Raw genomic sequence first — 14,191 nt, 5'->3', positions numbered from 1 at the left:
TTTCCTTTGCCCACGCCTGCCACACGCTTGATCATCAAATATACGCTAATGCATGCCTTCCTGTGTCTCATTTTTGCCCTAGTCCATAAAAGAGCTGGTTGGCCAGAGACGGGTAAGCAGATGCGTCCCGACCCAACCTAAGACAGGGGGGATGTCAAAGCTACATCCTCACCCAATGACGGGTAAGCGGTTTGGGGATTGCAAGCATCTCAACCTAAGACAAGCACAGCTCAGCTCATTTAAATAATACAAAAAGGGGGACACCCTTTCTGGCTTGTTTCATTACTCTTCTCTCTGGGGGTGCGCTGGCTAACAGCTGATACCTAATTCTCATAAGACCACAGAAAACAAGCCAGGTGGTTATTATATCAGGTAGAAGCCCATTTCCTAGAATTCTCACTCCTTGACCTAGCAGCCTTTGTCCTCCCTGACATGAAGGGTCTTCCACCTTTACACTGAACAGTCTCCTCCCTGAAAGACTGTGTGGGCTTCCTACACACACACACACACACACACACACACACACACACACACACACACACACACACACACACTCTCTCTCTCTCTCTCTCTCTCTCACTCTTTCTCTCTCTCTCTGAGTATCTTTTGTTCTAATATTTGGTCTTTGACCCTGGTTTCTGACAGAGAGCTCCTAATTGGAATTTCCTGGGTGATAGGAGACTCTTAATGAGGCAGTTCTCCCTGGGCTCCTGGATGCGGGCTGGTCACCAGAAGCTTGTAACTTTCAGCTGCACTCCCCATCGGGGGAGGGAAGAGGAGCTGGAGACTAAGTTAGTAATTGATCGTGCCTACTGTGATGAAGTTTCCATAAAAATCCCTGAGCTTCCGGGTTGGTGAATACATCTACTCATAAGGAGGGTGATGCACCCCAACTCCACAGGGACAGAAGCTCCTGTGCTCCAGACCCTTCTGGATCTTGCTCTGTGTACCTCTTTATCTGGCTGATTATCTATATTCTTTATCCTATCCTTTATCATATAATAAACTGGTAAATGTGTTTCCCTGATTTGTGTGAGCAGTTGTAGAAAATAATCGAACCAGAGGAGAAGGTCATAGGAATCTCTGATTTATAGCTGGTTGGTTAGACGCACAGGTGACAACCTGGACTTGAAATTGGTGTCTGAAGTGGGGAGGTGGAGGTCTCATGGGACTGAGCCCTTAACCTGTGAAGTTTGTGCTAACTCCAGGTAGATAGAGTCAGAATTTAATTGAATGTAGGACACCTAGTTGGTGTCTGCAAAGAATTGAAGAATTGAATTGTTATGGGAAAACCTGCATATCTGGTATCAGAAGTGAAGTATTGAGAGTAGTAATAGATCAGAGAAAAAACAGTTTCCCTTTAGTTGGTGTGGGGAGGAGACGGAGTTTTTTCTACCCACCCCTCTAGCCCCCAGAGGAGCCCAGACGCAGGGTGGACACAGTGAGCCAGGATCCTGACAGAGGGCAAGAGAAGGAATAGATGGGTTTGAGGAAAGTTCCACAGGCTCCAGGTATGTATGTGTAGTGAGAGGAAGACGTGCAGACTTAAAGGCAGGTTCTGGGTGTGGCTTTGCCACTCATAAGCTGTAAAGGCTAGAGGGGAATTCCTGTAGGGCCTCTTTGAGGATTCAACCCGATAAGTGTGTGAAAGGGCAGATTTCAAATGCGAGTACTCCATAAATGTTATTTGTGGAGAGAATGAAAAAGAGAAGAATGTGCTGCACTTCTCAAATAACCACGCTGCTCACCTAGGGCTGTCGCCCTGGGCTCTGATCTCAATTTTTCATACATTCTCCCTGGGTTCCCTTCTGAGATGTCCACCTGCCACAAAATGCAGTTCTGGGGATTTTCTGAATGGCCTTAGCTCCTTCAGAGCTACAACAATGACATAGATGTGCCTGGCCAGCTGCATGGAGCTGAGTAGGGGAAGGATGGGATGATTTGGGGGTGGGGAGCCTCATAGTATAGGGTAGGGAAACTGGAGTCAGAATTGCCTTTTTTCCAGGCATACCCTTTTCTTTTTCCTTTTTTTTTTTTTTGAAAAAAGATGACCGGTAAGGGGATCTTAACCCTTGGCTCGGTGTTGTCAGCACCACGCTCAGCCAGTGAGTGAACCGGCCATCCCTATATAGGATCCGAACCCGTGGCCTTGGTGTTATCAGCACCACACTCTCCCAAGTGAGCCACGGGCCGGCCCTTTATTTCTATTTTTTATTTACACTTTTATTTTATTTATTTATTTATTTATTTATTGTCTTTTTCCGTGTCCAGCAACGGATCGCAACCCTCAGTGTCGCGCCCGTACTGGACCGGGACCGGCAACGGGATCGCAACCCTCGGTGTTGCCCCCGTGCCTCGCTCAGCCAGTGAGCGGGAACCGGTCTGTATGTGGGATCCGAACCCTCGGCGGGAGCGCCTCCGCACTTCGCAAGCGGCGCACTAGCACAGTGCGCCACCGGGCCGGCCCCTATTTACACTTTTAAATTTTATTTATTTATTTATTCTTTTTTTCTTTTTATTTTTTGGCATACCCTTATCTACGTGTTTCCTAGCACCCAAGGCTCTGATGGCCTGATCTCTAATTTCCTTTGAGGTTTCTATTTTTCACTTATGGACTCCTTTCCCAAGGTGGAGTTCAACTGCCCTGGCAATCCCAATCCTGCCAAATGATAGCAATACCCCTCACCTGGGTTGTAATTTCCTATGTAATGACACTTTCCTGGACCTCCCTCTTGTTCCTCTCTAGGTATGCACAATGATTAAATTTTTTTTTTTATTTTGGTAAAATATGAGTAATATAAAATTTACCATTTTAATCTTTTTTTTTTTTTTGGTGGTTGGCCGGTATGGGGTTCCAAACCTGTGACCTTGGTGTTGTAAGGCTGAGCCATAACCATTTTAACCAGTTTTAAGCGTACAGTTTAGTGGCATTAAGTATATTCACATTGTTGTGCAACCACCACCACCATCCATCTCCAGAACTTTTTTCAACTTTTCAAATGAAACTCTGTACCCATTAAACAATAACTCATCATTCCCATTTACCCCTAGCGACCATCATTCTACTTTCTATCTCTGTGGATTCGACTACTCTAGGTACTTCTCGTAAGTGGACTCATACAGTATTTGTCCTTCTGTGTCTGGCTTATTTCAATTAGCATAATGCCTTCAAGGTCCATCCATACTATAATATGTACCAAACCCTATTTATGTCCCAGCTGGTTTGGAGTTTCAGGCATCTTTCCAAACTCTCAAGTTACTGGGGCTATAAGGAGTTGGGAAGATTAGTGGAGAGTCAACGGGGTCAAGCCATGGTGTGTTGGTAAACTGTTGTGTAGGGGTGAGGGTTCTAGTTTCTGCTCTAAGTCTTACCTTTCTTGAGCCCTTAAAGCACTTTAAGTACTTTATCTTATGATATTATCATCCTCATTCAATAGATGAAGAAAGCCAGTTTCAAGGAAGTGAACTGAGGATCAGACATGTTACATGATTTTTCCTAAGTTAGAGAACCAATAAGTGCCAAGGCTGGTCCGACTGGGCTTTTACTAACACACCACTCAGCTGTATAGGAAGGTAATGAAAACTGAAACGCAGAGAAGGTGGACAGCCAGGAGCCAGAGCGGAGTCGTTCCCAGTCCGGTTGGCTTCCAGCCGCACCCACGCGGAGCCTGGTGGCGCGACTTCTCGGCCGACTGCCTTGTGCGCAGCCCTTCCCCATTGGTCGTCTGTCACCGGGCCCCATGCTCATGCGAGGGCAAGCAGCCAATCAGCGCGGCTCGTCCCCGCCCAGACGTCCCTCGCTAGATCGCGTTATCGCTGTTGCTCCCGGGAACGCCGGGAGTTGTAGTCCCAAGATGCACTTCTGCCCACAGTGAAGGGAGATTGAGAACTACTCGACCCAGAGAGCCGAGCGCGGAGCGGGTTCCGCTTTTAGGAGGACCCCGGCCAAAAGTCGGCGCCAAGCAGGAACCCGCGTCCGGGAACAGGTGAGAGATGTCTCGTGCTGGGACTAGAGACGCGGGTCCGAGACCGGGCCTTGCCTCAGTAGCGATACTCTGAGGCACGGGAAGCCCAGCCTGTTGTGTCGGAGTTTCTCTGTTTCGGGCGTCTGTGGGCCCGACTGGCTACCCCTCTGGGCATGCGGCAACTGCCGAAATCTATGTGCTTTCCGGGAACCTCCAATATGCCCCTCCAGTATGTTTACTCCTCGGCTCCGAGGCTATCTGCGCAGTCCCAATGCTTCCTGTGAGACTCGGGACGCCGAGTCCCAGCGCTCCTACCACATATCCGCAGCATCCCCGGGTTCCAGCCCCAATACTTCTTCCTTGGCGCGTAGCTCAGAGCCTGGGAACCCCTCTCCACCGCCTTCAAGGGGAGACCTGGGTTCTAGATTTGGTTCTGCCTCTGCTCAGCTGTCTTCCTACCTCCTAGAGCCTCAGTTTGGCTTCCGTAAAACACGGTGATTTAAGGGTCTTTCCTGTACCACCTCCTCCCCCAGTCTTGTGCACGCAGCCTTGAAGGAATTCAGTTCTGGCCGTTTTATCTTAAGTGGCCATCAGTTGGGTTTCATTCACCCATCCATACTTTTTGTTCCCTGCATATTCTTCTTTCTGTAATTTCCCCCAAATTCAGTCCACAAGAGGGTAGGGCATTGTGGGCCAAAGGTAAAACGTTGGAGTGGGAGTGATCTGGGGAGCTTCCGCCATGCATCTGCTTTCGGTGCTTGCCCCTGCAGGGAGTGCTCTGTGCCCCCTCTCTATGCCACCCCCACGATGCCCCTGTCCCGCTGGCTGAGATCTGTGGGGGTCTTCCTGCTGCCAGCCCCCTGCTGGGCGCCCCAGGAGAGGTGGCTGGGTTCCCTACGGCGGCCCTCCCTGGTGCACGGGTGCCTAGTCCCGGGGGCCTGGCACAGTGCCCGCTGCTGGTGCCAAGTGTGGACAGAGGAGCCTCGGTGAGTGTGGTTGGGGTGAGGGGCCTTGGGGAGGGAAGCAGCTGATCGGGTTTCTGACTTGTCCTCCCTCTCCTCAGAGTATTTTGCTCCTCCCTCAGAATGAATGGAGACCAGAAATCAGACGTTTATGCCCAAGAAAAGCAGTATTTTCTTCAGCACTTCTCCCAGATTGTTAAGGTGCTGACTGAAGATGAGATGGGGCACCCAGAGACAGGAGATGCCATTGCCCGGCTCAGGGAGGTGAGAGATTCATCACTTGAGGGAGAGAGCCTTTGGTTGGGCTGCATGTGTGTAGGATTCAGCTGTGGCTTTTGGGGGACTTTTGACAGATGTGTGAGAAGGTTTTTACCTGAGTGACTCTTTTGTGCTCTGGGTGGGGCTTGAGCAGCTATACTTACTCAGCCCATCAACCTCACTTTTGGCTCTGATAGAAGATGAGACATCGAAACTGCTTTGCATAGGGATGGAGGCCTTGAGCCTGGTGAGTCTTTGATTTTGTATCCTGAAATCATAAGGCGCTACCTTGGCAGAGACCTGGGAGGAAGGCAGTCTGAGGTAGTCCTGCCTCCCTGGGTCCTAAGAGAGGGTTATTGTGTCATCAGAAACCCCTATTCCATATTCCCCCTCCCCTGCAGCTGACTGGTACAGGGATTGAACCCAGTCCTTGACTAGAGTGCCATGCTCTAACCAACTGAGCTAACCAGCCAGTCTGGTTTGGTTCCTTGTACTGGACAGCTGCCAAAAAACCCCCCCCCCAAAAACCCAAAAAACAGCCAGCCCTGAAACCCCTATTCTAGGACACAAACTATTGCTGTGATATTTAAGTTGCCTAATTTTATTTTTCTTTTATTCTTTTGGAGTATCTAGTAAAATTCTTTTTATAAATGATGTCTGTCACATCTGTCTGAGGGGGACCAAGGACAGGGGGACTTTGTCTACTCTGGGATGGGGATTAAAAGGGAAATCTTCCCAATTAATTAGGTCTGGTTGAGAGCAGTGCAGCAGAAGGCAAGGGAGAGGCTCCAGCAGGAGGAGACACCACTGGAGGAGTGTGAGATGGATCCTCCAAACTGAGTCCCCTCCAAGCTCTCCTCTGGCCAACTTTGCTGGGGCCCTGTCTTTAATACAGTGAGGGAGGCTTTTCTTTTCTTTTTTTTTTTTTTGTCTTTTTTTTTTGTGTGTCTGGCAACGGTTCGCAACCCTCAGTGTCGCGCCCGTACTGGACCGGGACCAGCAACAGGATCGCAACCCTCGGGGTCGCACCTGCACCTCGCTTAGCCAGTGAGCGGGAACCGGTCTGTATGTGGGATCCGACCCCTCGGTGGGAGCGCTGCTGCGCTCCCAAGCGGCGCACTGTAGCAGTGCGCCACTGGGCCGGCCCTGAGGGAGGCTTTTCTTTTCTTTTTTTTTTTTTGTCTTTTTTTTTTGTGTGTCTGGCAACGGTTCGCAACCCTCAGTGTCGCGCCCGTACTGGACCGGGACCAGCAACAGGATCGCAACCCTCGGGGTCGCACCTGCACCTCGCTTAGCCAGTGAGCGGGAACCGGTCTGTATGTGGGATCCGACCCCTCGGTGGGAGCGCTGCTGCGCTCCCAAGCGGCGCACTGTAGCAGTGCGCCACTGGGCCGGCCCTGAGGGAGGCTTTTCATTTGCAGATAGATTGAACTCTGGGTAAGAGGAGGTGGTTGGGAAAGTACAGGTGGGCTGTCAAGGGAAAGTCTGGGAGAGGTAGGGATGGGGCAGGACCCTGAGAAGGAGGGAGCCAAGCAAGGTAGCCATCCTCACAGCATGTCCTGAGGTTTCCCTGGGTTCAAGCCCTGTTCTGGGCGTAGGAGCAGAATTTAATCTGTGTTATGGAGCTTTAAGGTTTACCGAGGAAGACAATGCAGAGAGAGCATGACTGGGTACTTGAGAACTCTCCTATCTGTGCTCCAGGACTTTGGGGAAGGAGCCAAAAGAGTAGCAATTCCAGAGGCTCCCTGGAGGCGGAACTGGGGTTGGGAGGATAAAGTTAGGTGGTGGGTGGAAGTGGGAGAGGGCAAGGTGAAATCTCAGAGTAGCTGCTGTGTGGACCCTGATGCCCTGTCCCTCTACCCTTGCCCCCCAGGTCCTGGAGTACAATGCCATTGGAGGCAAGTACCAGCGGGGTTTGACAGTGCTGGTAGTATTCCGTGAGCTGGTGGAGCCAAGGAAACAGGATGCTGATAGTCTCCAGCGGGCCCTGACCGTGGGCTGGTGTGTGGAACTGGTGAGAAGGGCAGGAGAAGGAAAGGTTTCCTAGAGTGGGGGTGCCTTGGGTAGAAAGAAGAGGGATGGGCCTGAAACTTGTTTCTGGGTTGTGTTTGTGTTTCTGTGTGTCTTGTACGCTACAGCCAAGTTTATTTATTTATTTATTTTTGGTGGCTGGTGGGTATGGAGAACTGAACTCTTGACCTTGGTATTAACAACACCATGCTCTAACCAACTGAACTAACCAGCCAGCCCTACAGCCATATTTAGATAAAGTGAATGACTCCAAGGGTTAACAAATGTGGGCAATCTCTTTTGCCCACAAAAGAGATAGATACATAGATAGGGTACATAGATAGCTGTAGATAGCTGTGGACTGGGGCCTCAGAACTGGGCAGAAGCGTCAACTCTTTCCTTTTAGCAGAGGACAGCCATAAAAGTGATGTAGTTCTTCCAAAAGGTTATTCTAAAGCAGAGATTGAAAACTGGCAGTTCACTGATAGTTTTCAAAAATGTTTAAAATTTAAGTCCCCTAAATTAAAGAAGAGATTTCACACAAAAATCCAGATTTCTAGCATCATTTGGAAAATTGCAAGAGCTGAGTCTGTGTTCCGATATAGCAACAATTGGCTGAAGCCAAGTCAAGGCCGATTCCCCAAGAGGGGGCGCATGCACTCCTGTGTATGTCTCTCTGGTTTGCTGCAATCCCCACATCTCCTGTCTTCTATACCCAGCTCATCTGGCTCTTGAAGGTGTATGGTGTGCTGGCCTGGCCTGAAGACTTCATTAGTGGCAGAAGGACTGGATTCCAGAAGGGGTGCCAGATCTGAGGAGGATGCCAATGAGCTGGGCAGGGAAGAGAGTTTAGGACTTGGTGAATGATGGAAGGGTGGAGGCTCCTGACCGAGGAGAGGAGCAGCTGGCTCAAGGGAGGATATGATGAGCTCAGAGTCAGCTACACTGTGTTCTTGGTATGGGTGCAGCAGGTGGAGCTGACTGTCCTGTGGGTGTTGGCAATTCCAGTCTGGAGGATGTAAGTGAGATGCAGCTGGAGAATAAGGCTTTGCCTCCAAGGAGGTAATAGGACAGTGGCGAGGTAGAGGGGCCTGAGTGATGGGGATGCCCCTCTAGGGATCAGGATGGCCCGAGGAGCCCATAAGCATGGAGATGACAGGCAAGGAGGGAAGGACAGGAGGATCAGGGCAGAGCAGGGGAACAGCTATGGGGGCCAAGGAAAGCGAGAAGTTGAGGGGCTAACCCTGGCTGCACGCTAGCTTCACCTGGGAGGGTTGGCCCAAGATGCCATTTGAGCTATTCAACATTCTCGTTACATGGATAATTTATAATTTCTGCTTCTGTCTTCCATTTCTTCCTCATCTCCTTCAACCTCTTATTTTTCTATTTCGGCATTTGCCTCCTAAAAACAAGGACATTAGCCTACATAACCACAATATTATCACATCAAAGATATTTAACATTGATATAATTATATTATCTAACGTATATTCCATATTTAAATATTCCTAATTCCTCACAAAAATGTTTTATATGGCTTTTTTTTTTAACTTCTTTATTTTTTTTAACATCCATGATTCAGTCAAGGGGAATGCATTGCATTTAGTAGTTCTTTCTTAAGTCTTTAATCTAGAATAGTCCCTCCACCATAATCGACTTATTTATTTATTTTAAAAAGATGACCGGTAAGGGGATCTTAACCCTTGACGTCAGCACCACACTCTCCCAAGTGAGCCATGGGCCAGCCCTTTTTTTTTTTAAACTCCTGGCTAGTTGTTTGGTAGAGTAGCTCCCAATCCAATCTGGATTTGTTTGATTATTTCCTCATGATTACAGTCAGGCTAAACATTTTGGTAAGAATGCTACACTGGTAATATGCTATATTTCCCATTACTTCCCACTGTGGCACATATTTTTAAAAAAACTCCCCGATGCTGAGGTACCACACCAATAAAATTCTCATTTAATTAATCTGTGGGACTCGGGCACTGGTATTTTTTTTAAAGTCCACCTAATAGAAGTGCAGATGGGGTTTAGAATCACTGCTGGAGGGCAGAGGAGACTGAGGGATGGAACGAATTCTCTTGGAGACTATCTTGGTTGAGTGGTGGTGGCTGAAACCAGATTGCTCTTGCAATCACTCTCGGGAGGGGTGGTGGGTGGGTGGCTTTGGGGAACCATGCCACTCTAAATAAGCACAATGGAAGTAAAATACGTATCTCCGAGGAAAGCCCAGACCCTGCCCTCTGCTCCCTGTGGTAAGGTCAGAGGTAAAGGTGCAGATGGATGCCTCCTTCCCCGAGGACCTCCCCTGCAACAGTAGCAGTGATTGCAATGGCCCTTTCCACGCAGCCCACACCTGAGCTGGTGGCCATGTTGCATGCTCCTTCAGCAGTATGGATCCACTAGAGCCCACAAGATTAGGATGGGGTGAAGTTTTAAAAACCATGTCTTGGAAAGCTCTTTAAGTAACCAGAATGTGTAGCCTTCCTGCAAAAAGTATCATGGGGGACATTAGAATGTTTCATTCTTTATTTCTTCATTAGAGAAGTATTTAGGAAGGGCAGGCCCTTGGCTCACTCGGGAGAGTGCGGTACTGATAATACTGAGGCCATGGGTTCGGATCCTATATAGGGATGGCTGGTTGGCTCACTGGCTGAGTGTGGTGCTGACAACACCAAGCAAAGGGTTAAGATCCCCTTACTGGTCATCTTTAAAAAAAAAAAAAAAGTATTTAGGAATAACCCACTCTGGGGCTAGTGCTGTGCTAGGCTCTGGGAATGCCAAGAGGGAGAATATATCCCTGCCTACAAGGAGTACATGGTTTAGTGGGAAACCCAACACATTCAGGTACCTTCACATAGTCTGGCACTCAGAAAAGTAACCCATTGCTGATGCTTTAGAGTGTTTAAAGATGCTTAAGGTCCATTGGTAAAAGTTACCAGGGGTGATTTCAGTTCTGTCTGATCAGACCTGCTCCTCAAGAGGTAAGGCTGTGTTCCTGGTCACTGGAGTGTCTAGACAGAGTGCTGGGAGTGACATGGGATCTTTTGTTTAAGATGTTATGTAAAGTCAAGTCACATAAAGAAATCTTACTTGAAGCATTCATTGCAGTTTTTTGCAAGAGAAGAGTATAGTGTATGAAGGTGTTTTGTAATCTCCCTGTTACCAAGGATAATCTAGGGCTGATTAGAGATGTCAGAGATTTGCTTTAGGGCTGGCCAGTTAGGTCTGTTGGTTAGAGCATAGCCTTCTAACACCAAGGTCACGGGTTCAGAGCCAGCTGCCAAAAAAAAAAAAAAAAAAGATCTCCTTTAGTCTCTTCTTACTATGAAAACAAAAGTATTTCAGTCCCATTTTATAGTTGGAGAGTCTCAGCCAAAGAGGTCGTGTAACTTTTTTTTTTATGGGACTAAGGTCTCATAGCACAGAACAGAAGTCTTAGGCCTCCCCATCCTGACTTTTATTCCAGCTCACAGTGACTATCAAAAGTAGCAGTTCTGCACCAAGGTTCAGGGTTCAATCCCTGCACTGGTCAGCTACAAAAAAAACAAAACAAAACAAAACAAAAAAAACCACCAGCTGTGTTGCCGCTAGAAGCAGCAGTACTAAGGAGCCCTGGGGGTCTTATTCCTCTCCTCCTTCTAGTTGCAAGCTTTCTTCCTGGTGTCCGACGACATCATGGATTCATCCCTCACCCGCCGGGGGAAGATCTGCTGGTATCAGAAGGTAAAGTGGGCTGGAAGGTAGCAGTGGGCATGGGGACAGGCCACAGGGAGAAGGTTACATACAGCCTGTTTGGGGAGACAGTTCTTGGTATGAAGCTAGGCCAGAGATTGATTACTCGTTTTTCTCTGTGCGCCTGACAGCCAGGTATAGGTTTGGATGCCATCAATGATGCTTTACTTCTGGAAGCATGTATCTACCGCCTGCTGAAGTTCTACTGCCGGGAGCAGCCCTATTACCTGAACCTGATTGAGCTCTTCCTGCAGGTGTGCTGCAGATCAGGGCCCAATGCCCAGAGGCTGCCACAGTAGCCTTGGCCTCTATAGGACATTCTTGTCTAGCTGTTTTCAGAGCACAGGAAAGACCTGTGGTTGCCTGGAAGGTGGTGGCAAGAAGGGCTTCTCTGTCTCTGTGTGACTGGAAGAAGTGGTGATAGAGGACTGTGTGTATATGAAAATGGGCCTTGAGTTTCTCTCCACCCAGCTGCCTTTCTGACTCTGCCCAGTTGTCAGCTGGTATGGGGTGTGGGGCCTGCCTGGGATACCAGGGTTCCTCATATCTGGAGAAAGCCTGGCTCATGGGCCATCTTCCTCTTCCTCAGAGTTCCTATCAGACTGAGATTGGGCAGACCCTGGACCTCATCACAGCCCCCCAGGGCAGTGTGGATCTTGGCAGATTCACTGAAAAGAGGTGAGGGTGAGTGGGAACTGTCTGGACAGTGAGGAAGGGCTGGGGGGGGGGGGCTTTGCCCTTCTGAGTTTACCTTCTGCCCCTACTCAGGTACAAAGCTATTGTCAAGTACAAGACAGCTTTCTACTCCTTCTACCTTCCTGTAGCTGCTGCCATGTATATGGTGAGTGAACCTCCTTACCCCTTACTGCTCTGCTGATGTGGGCTTTTGGACAGGAAGGCATAGAGCAGACAACTTGGACAATCTGGTACCCCCAGTGGATGGCTGTGTAACCTTGATCAAGTCACTTAATCTCTCTGAATCTGTTTCCTTAGCTGTAAGATGGGGATAAATTCCTACCTCACAGGACTGTAAAGATTAACTGAGGCAAGGGATATGAAAGTGCTCAGCCCATAATAAGGGAACAATAAATCCCACATCTGAGTACAGATGGGAGTGGGGAGGAGATAATTCACGCTGAAAGGGAGAAGACTGGATTCAAAGGCAGTAGGATTAACTGTCTACCCTGCTCTTGCTTCTCCAAGTTTCCTTTTCATCCTGAAGGAAGTTGTAGGTGGCAGAAAGATTAGGTAGAGGGATCCGAGTGACCTGGGGATTTATACTTGTGAGAGAAGAGATAGTCTGTGGTCTTCCACAATGGATTCATCTGTTATGATTCCCAAGAAGTCCTAGCAAAAAATAAGTGGAATAGAGGTTGGACCATTGGTCAGGACTTTCTAGATCAGGGAAGCCAAGGATGTCTGAAAGGAGAGATGATTTGGGGGCTGCAGTTGGGCAAGACCTATGGGAAGAAGCAGCCAGGAAGATGAAGGCATCTCTGGGGTTTGGCTTATTAATCCCCTTTTCCCTGTAGGCAGGCATTGATGGGGAGAAGGAACATGCCAGTGCCAAGAAGATCCTGCTGGAGATGGGAGAGTTCTTTCAGATTCAGGTAGGAAGACATGAGGCAGTGTAGAGGACAGGCACCAACTTTCTTCTTTCCCTGCCTGGAGCCTATTCATTGCTCTATTCATTTCTGTCCTCCTGTCCAGGATGATTACCTTGACCTCTTTGGGGATCCCAGTGTGACTGGCAAGATTGGTACTGACATCCAGGACAACAAATGCAGTTGGCTGGTGATTCAGTGTCTGCAACGGGCCACTGTGGAACAGCGCCAGATTCTGCAGGTGCCCAAGAGAGGGCCAGGGGGATCCCTGAACTGATAAGAAAGGGGATAGAATATGATTCTCAACCAGAGGCGATTTTACCCCCCAGGGAACATTTGGCAATGTCATCAGGCATTTTTTGTTATCACAGCTTGGTATGTGTGCATGTGCTACACGTATCTGGTGGGTAGAGGGCAGGGATGCTGCCATCATATAGTGAACAGAACAGCTCCCAAAACCAAAGAATTATCTGGTCCCAAATTTCAATAGTGTCAAGGTTGAGAAACCCTGGGGTAGAGGAAGCTAAGGCCTGAGCACAAGAGATGGGAATGGGAAACATGGGATCTTAGATTCCCAGAGACACTTAAAAATTGGAGGCAGGAATGGAGTGAGTCGCTTTGGAGCTGTTCTGGAATATGTGAATGAGGGGAGTGGAAGGGTCCTGGAGGCTCTGGCAAGGCTAAGCCCATTTTCTTGGCTCCAACTCCTTTCAGGAGAATTATGGGCAGAAGGAGGCGGAGAAGGTGGCCCGGGTAAAGGCGCTATATGAGGAGCTGGATCTGCCGGCTGTGTTCTTGCAGTATGAGGAAAACAGTTACAACCACCTTATGGGGCTCATTGAGCAGTACGCTGCGCCCCTGCCCCCCGCCATCTTCCTGGAGCTAGCGCAGAAGATCTACAAGCGGAAAAAGTGACCTAAAGTCTGCAAGGGCATGGAGGGGATGCGCTCAATAAATTATTGTGTAATCTTGTGGTTGTGTTCGTGGTTGTGTTCTTGTTCGAGCCAGCCGAGATCCCGGCTCTCTCCAGGACGGGGTGGGGGTCGGGGGTGAGGTGGCTGCAGGGAAACCAGGCCCTTAGGCATTGGCAGCCTTGGGACTGAAAGGACTGAAAGCTTAGGACATCAACGCTGCGAGCTGGTTCTATATGGGTGACACAGGCAAGACGTCAGGTGCGGGGTGGGGGAGGGGCGTGTCTGAACTATGGCACGCCCATGCGTGAAGGGGTGCGGCTGCGCAGCCGAGTGGGTTGCCTGGAGCCCCTCCCCTCCGCTCTGTACCCCGCCGGGCGGGGACCGCGGACAAGCTCAAGGCTGGGAGCAGTTCCAGGAGGACCCTGGTGAGGAGAGCTCGGCCCGTGGGTGTGCATGGATGGACATGGGCACGCAGGGTGGGGCAGGAGAGGGGAGCAGTAAAAACGAATAGGGAAGGGGTGGGGTGGTGGCTGGATGACGGAGACGAATGTGGAGAGAATGGACTGATACACCGCTATCCCAAGCGGGGTGAGGGCACACCAAGGCAGCAGTCTGGGGCAGCCTGCAGACGCGGAGTTGACGTGCTGACAGCTGCTCCATTCTCTCCCTCCAACCCCCCCCCCCCCCCCCCCTCCCCCCCTTAAAAAAAAAAAAACCCCCCCCCCCCCCCCCCCCCTCCC

General features: G+C 49.5%; 2 protein-coding genes across 4 annotated transcripts in view; both read left to right on the top strand.

Annotated features, from left to right (window-relative positions):
• Positions 1–3,766: 3,766 nt before the first annotated feature.
• FDPS (farnesyl diphosphate synthase) lies at positions 3,767–13,509 on the top strand. Of its 3 annotated transcripts, none has more exons than XM_008588219.1 (10): positions 3,767–3,986; positions 5,050–5,191; positions 7,059–7,199; positions 10,844–10,924; positions 11,065–11,187; positions 11,523–11,611; positions 11,702–11,774; positions 12,466–12,543; positions 12,644–12,778; positions 13,252–13,509. In XM_008588219.1, the coding sequence occupies exons 2-10, from the start codon at positions 5,051–5,053 to the stop codon at positions 13,450–13,452; spliced, it is 1,062 nt and encodes a 353-aa protein (XP_008586441.1). In that variant the 5' UTR covers positions 3,767–3,986; position 5,050; the 3' UTR covers positions 13,453–13,509. The 3 variants fall into 3 exon arrangements, with proteins under 3 accessions (XP_008586441.1, XP_008586440.1, XP_008586438.1); XM_008588218.1 differs by having other exon boundaries at positions 5,029–5,191; XM_008588216.1 differs by lacking the exon at positions 3,767–3,986 and adding an exon at positions 4,769–4,951 and having other exon boundaries at positions 5,029–5,191.
• A 236-nt stretch (positions 13,510–13,745) lies between these two features.
• RUSC1 (RUN and SH3 domain containing 1) overlaps positions 13,746–14,191 on the top strand; it is a 10,204-nt gene continuing 9,758 nt past the window's right edge. The window contains exon 1 of the mRNA XM_008588211.1: positions 13,746–13,876. The gene's annotated coding sequence lies outside the window, so the exon portion shown is untranslated. The remainder of the gene's footprint in view (positions 13,877–14,191) is intronic.

The sequence above is a fragment of the Galeopterus variegatus genome, unplaced genomic scaffold (genome assembly GCF_000696425.1).
Source record: "Galeopterus variegatus unplaced genomic scaffold, G_variegatus-3.0.2 Scaffold4721, whole genome shotgun sequence".
Classification (NCBI taxonomy): Eukaryota; Metazoa; Chordata; class Mammalia; order Dermoptera; family Cynocephalidae; genus Galeopterus; species Galeopterus variegatus.
This window is presented reverse-complemented; position numbering and strand designations above follow the sequence as displayed.

Coding starts and splice junctions, on each gene's coding strand:
- FDPS (XM_008588216.1), top strand. CDS start 4,773: ATGCCCCTGTCCCGCTGGCTGAGATCTGTGGGGGTCTTCCTGCTGCCA. Junction 5,192..7,058: donor CCATTGCCCGGCTCAGGGAG/GTGAGAGATTCA, acceptor CTTGCCCCCCAG/GTCCTGGAGTACAATGCCAT. Junction 12,779..13,251: donor AACAGCGCCAGATTCTGCAG/GTGCCCAAGAGA, acceptor AACTCCTTTCAG/GAGAATTATGGGCAGAAGGA.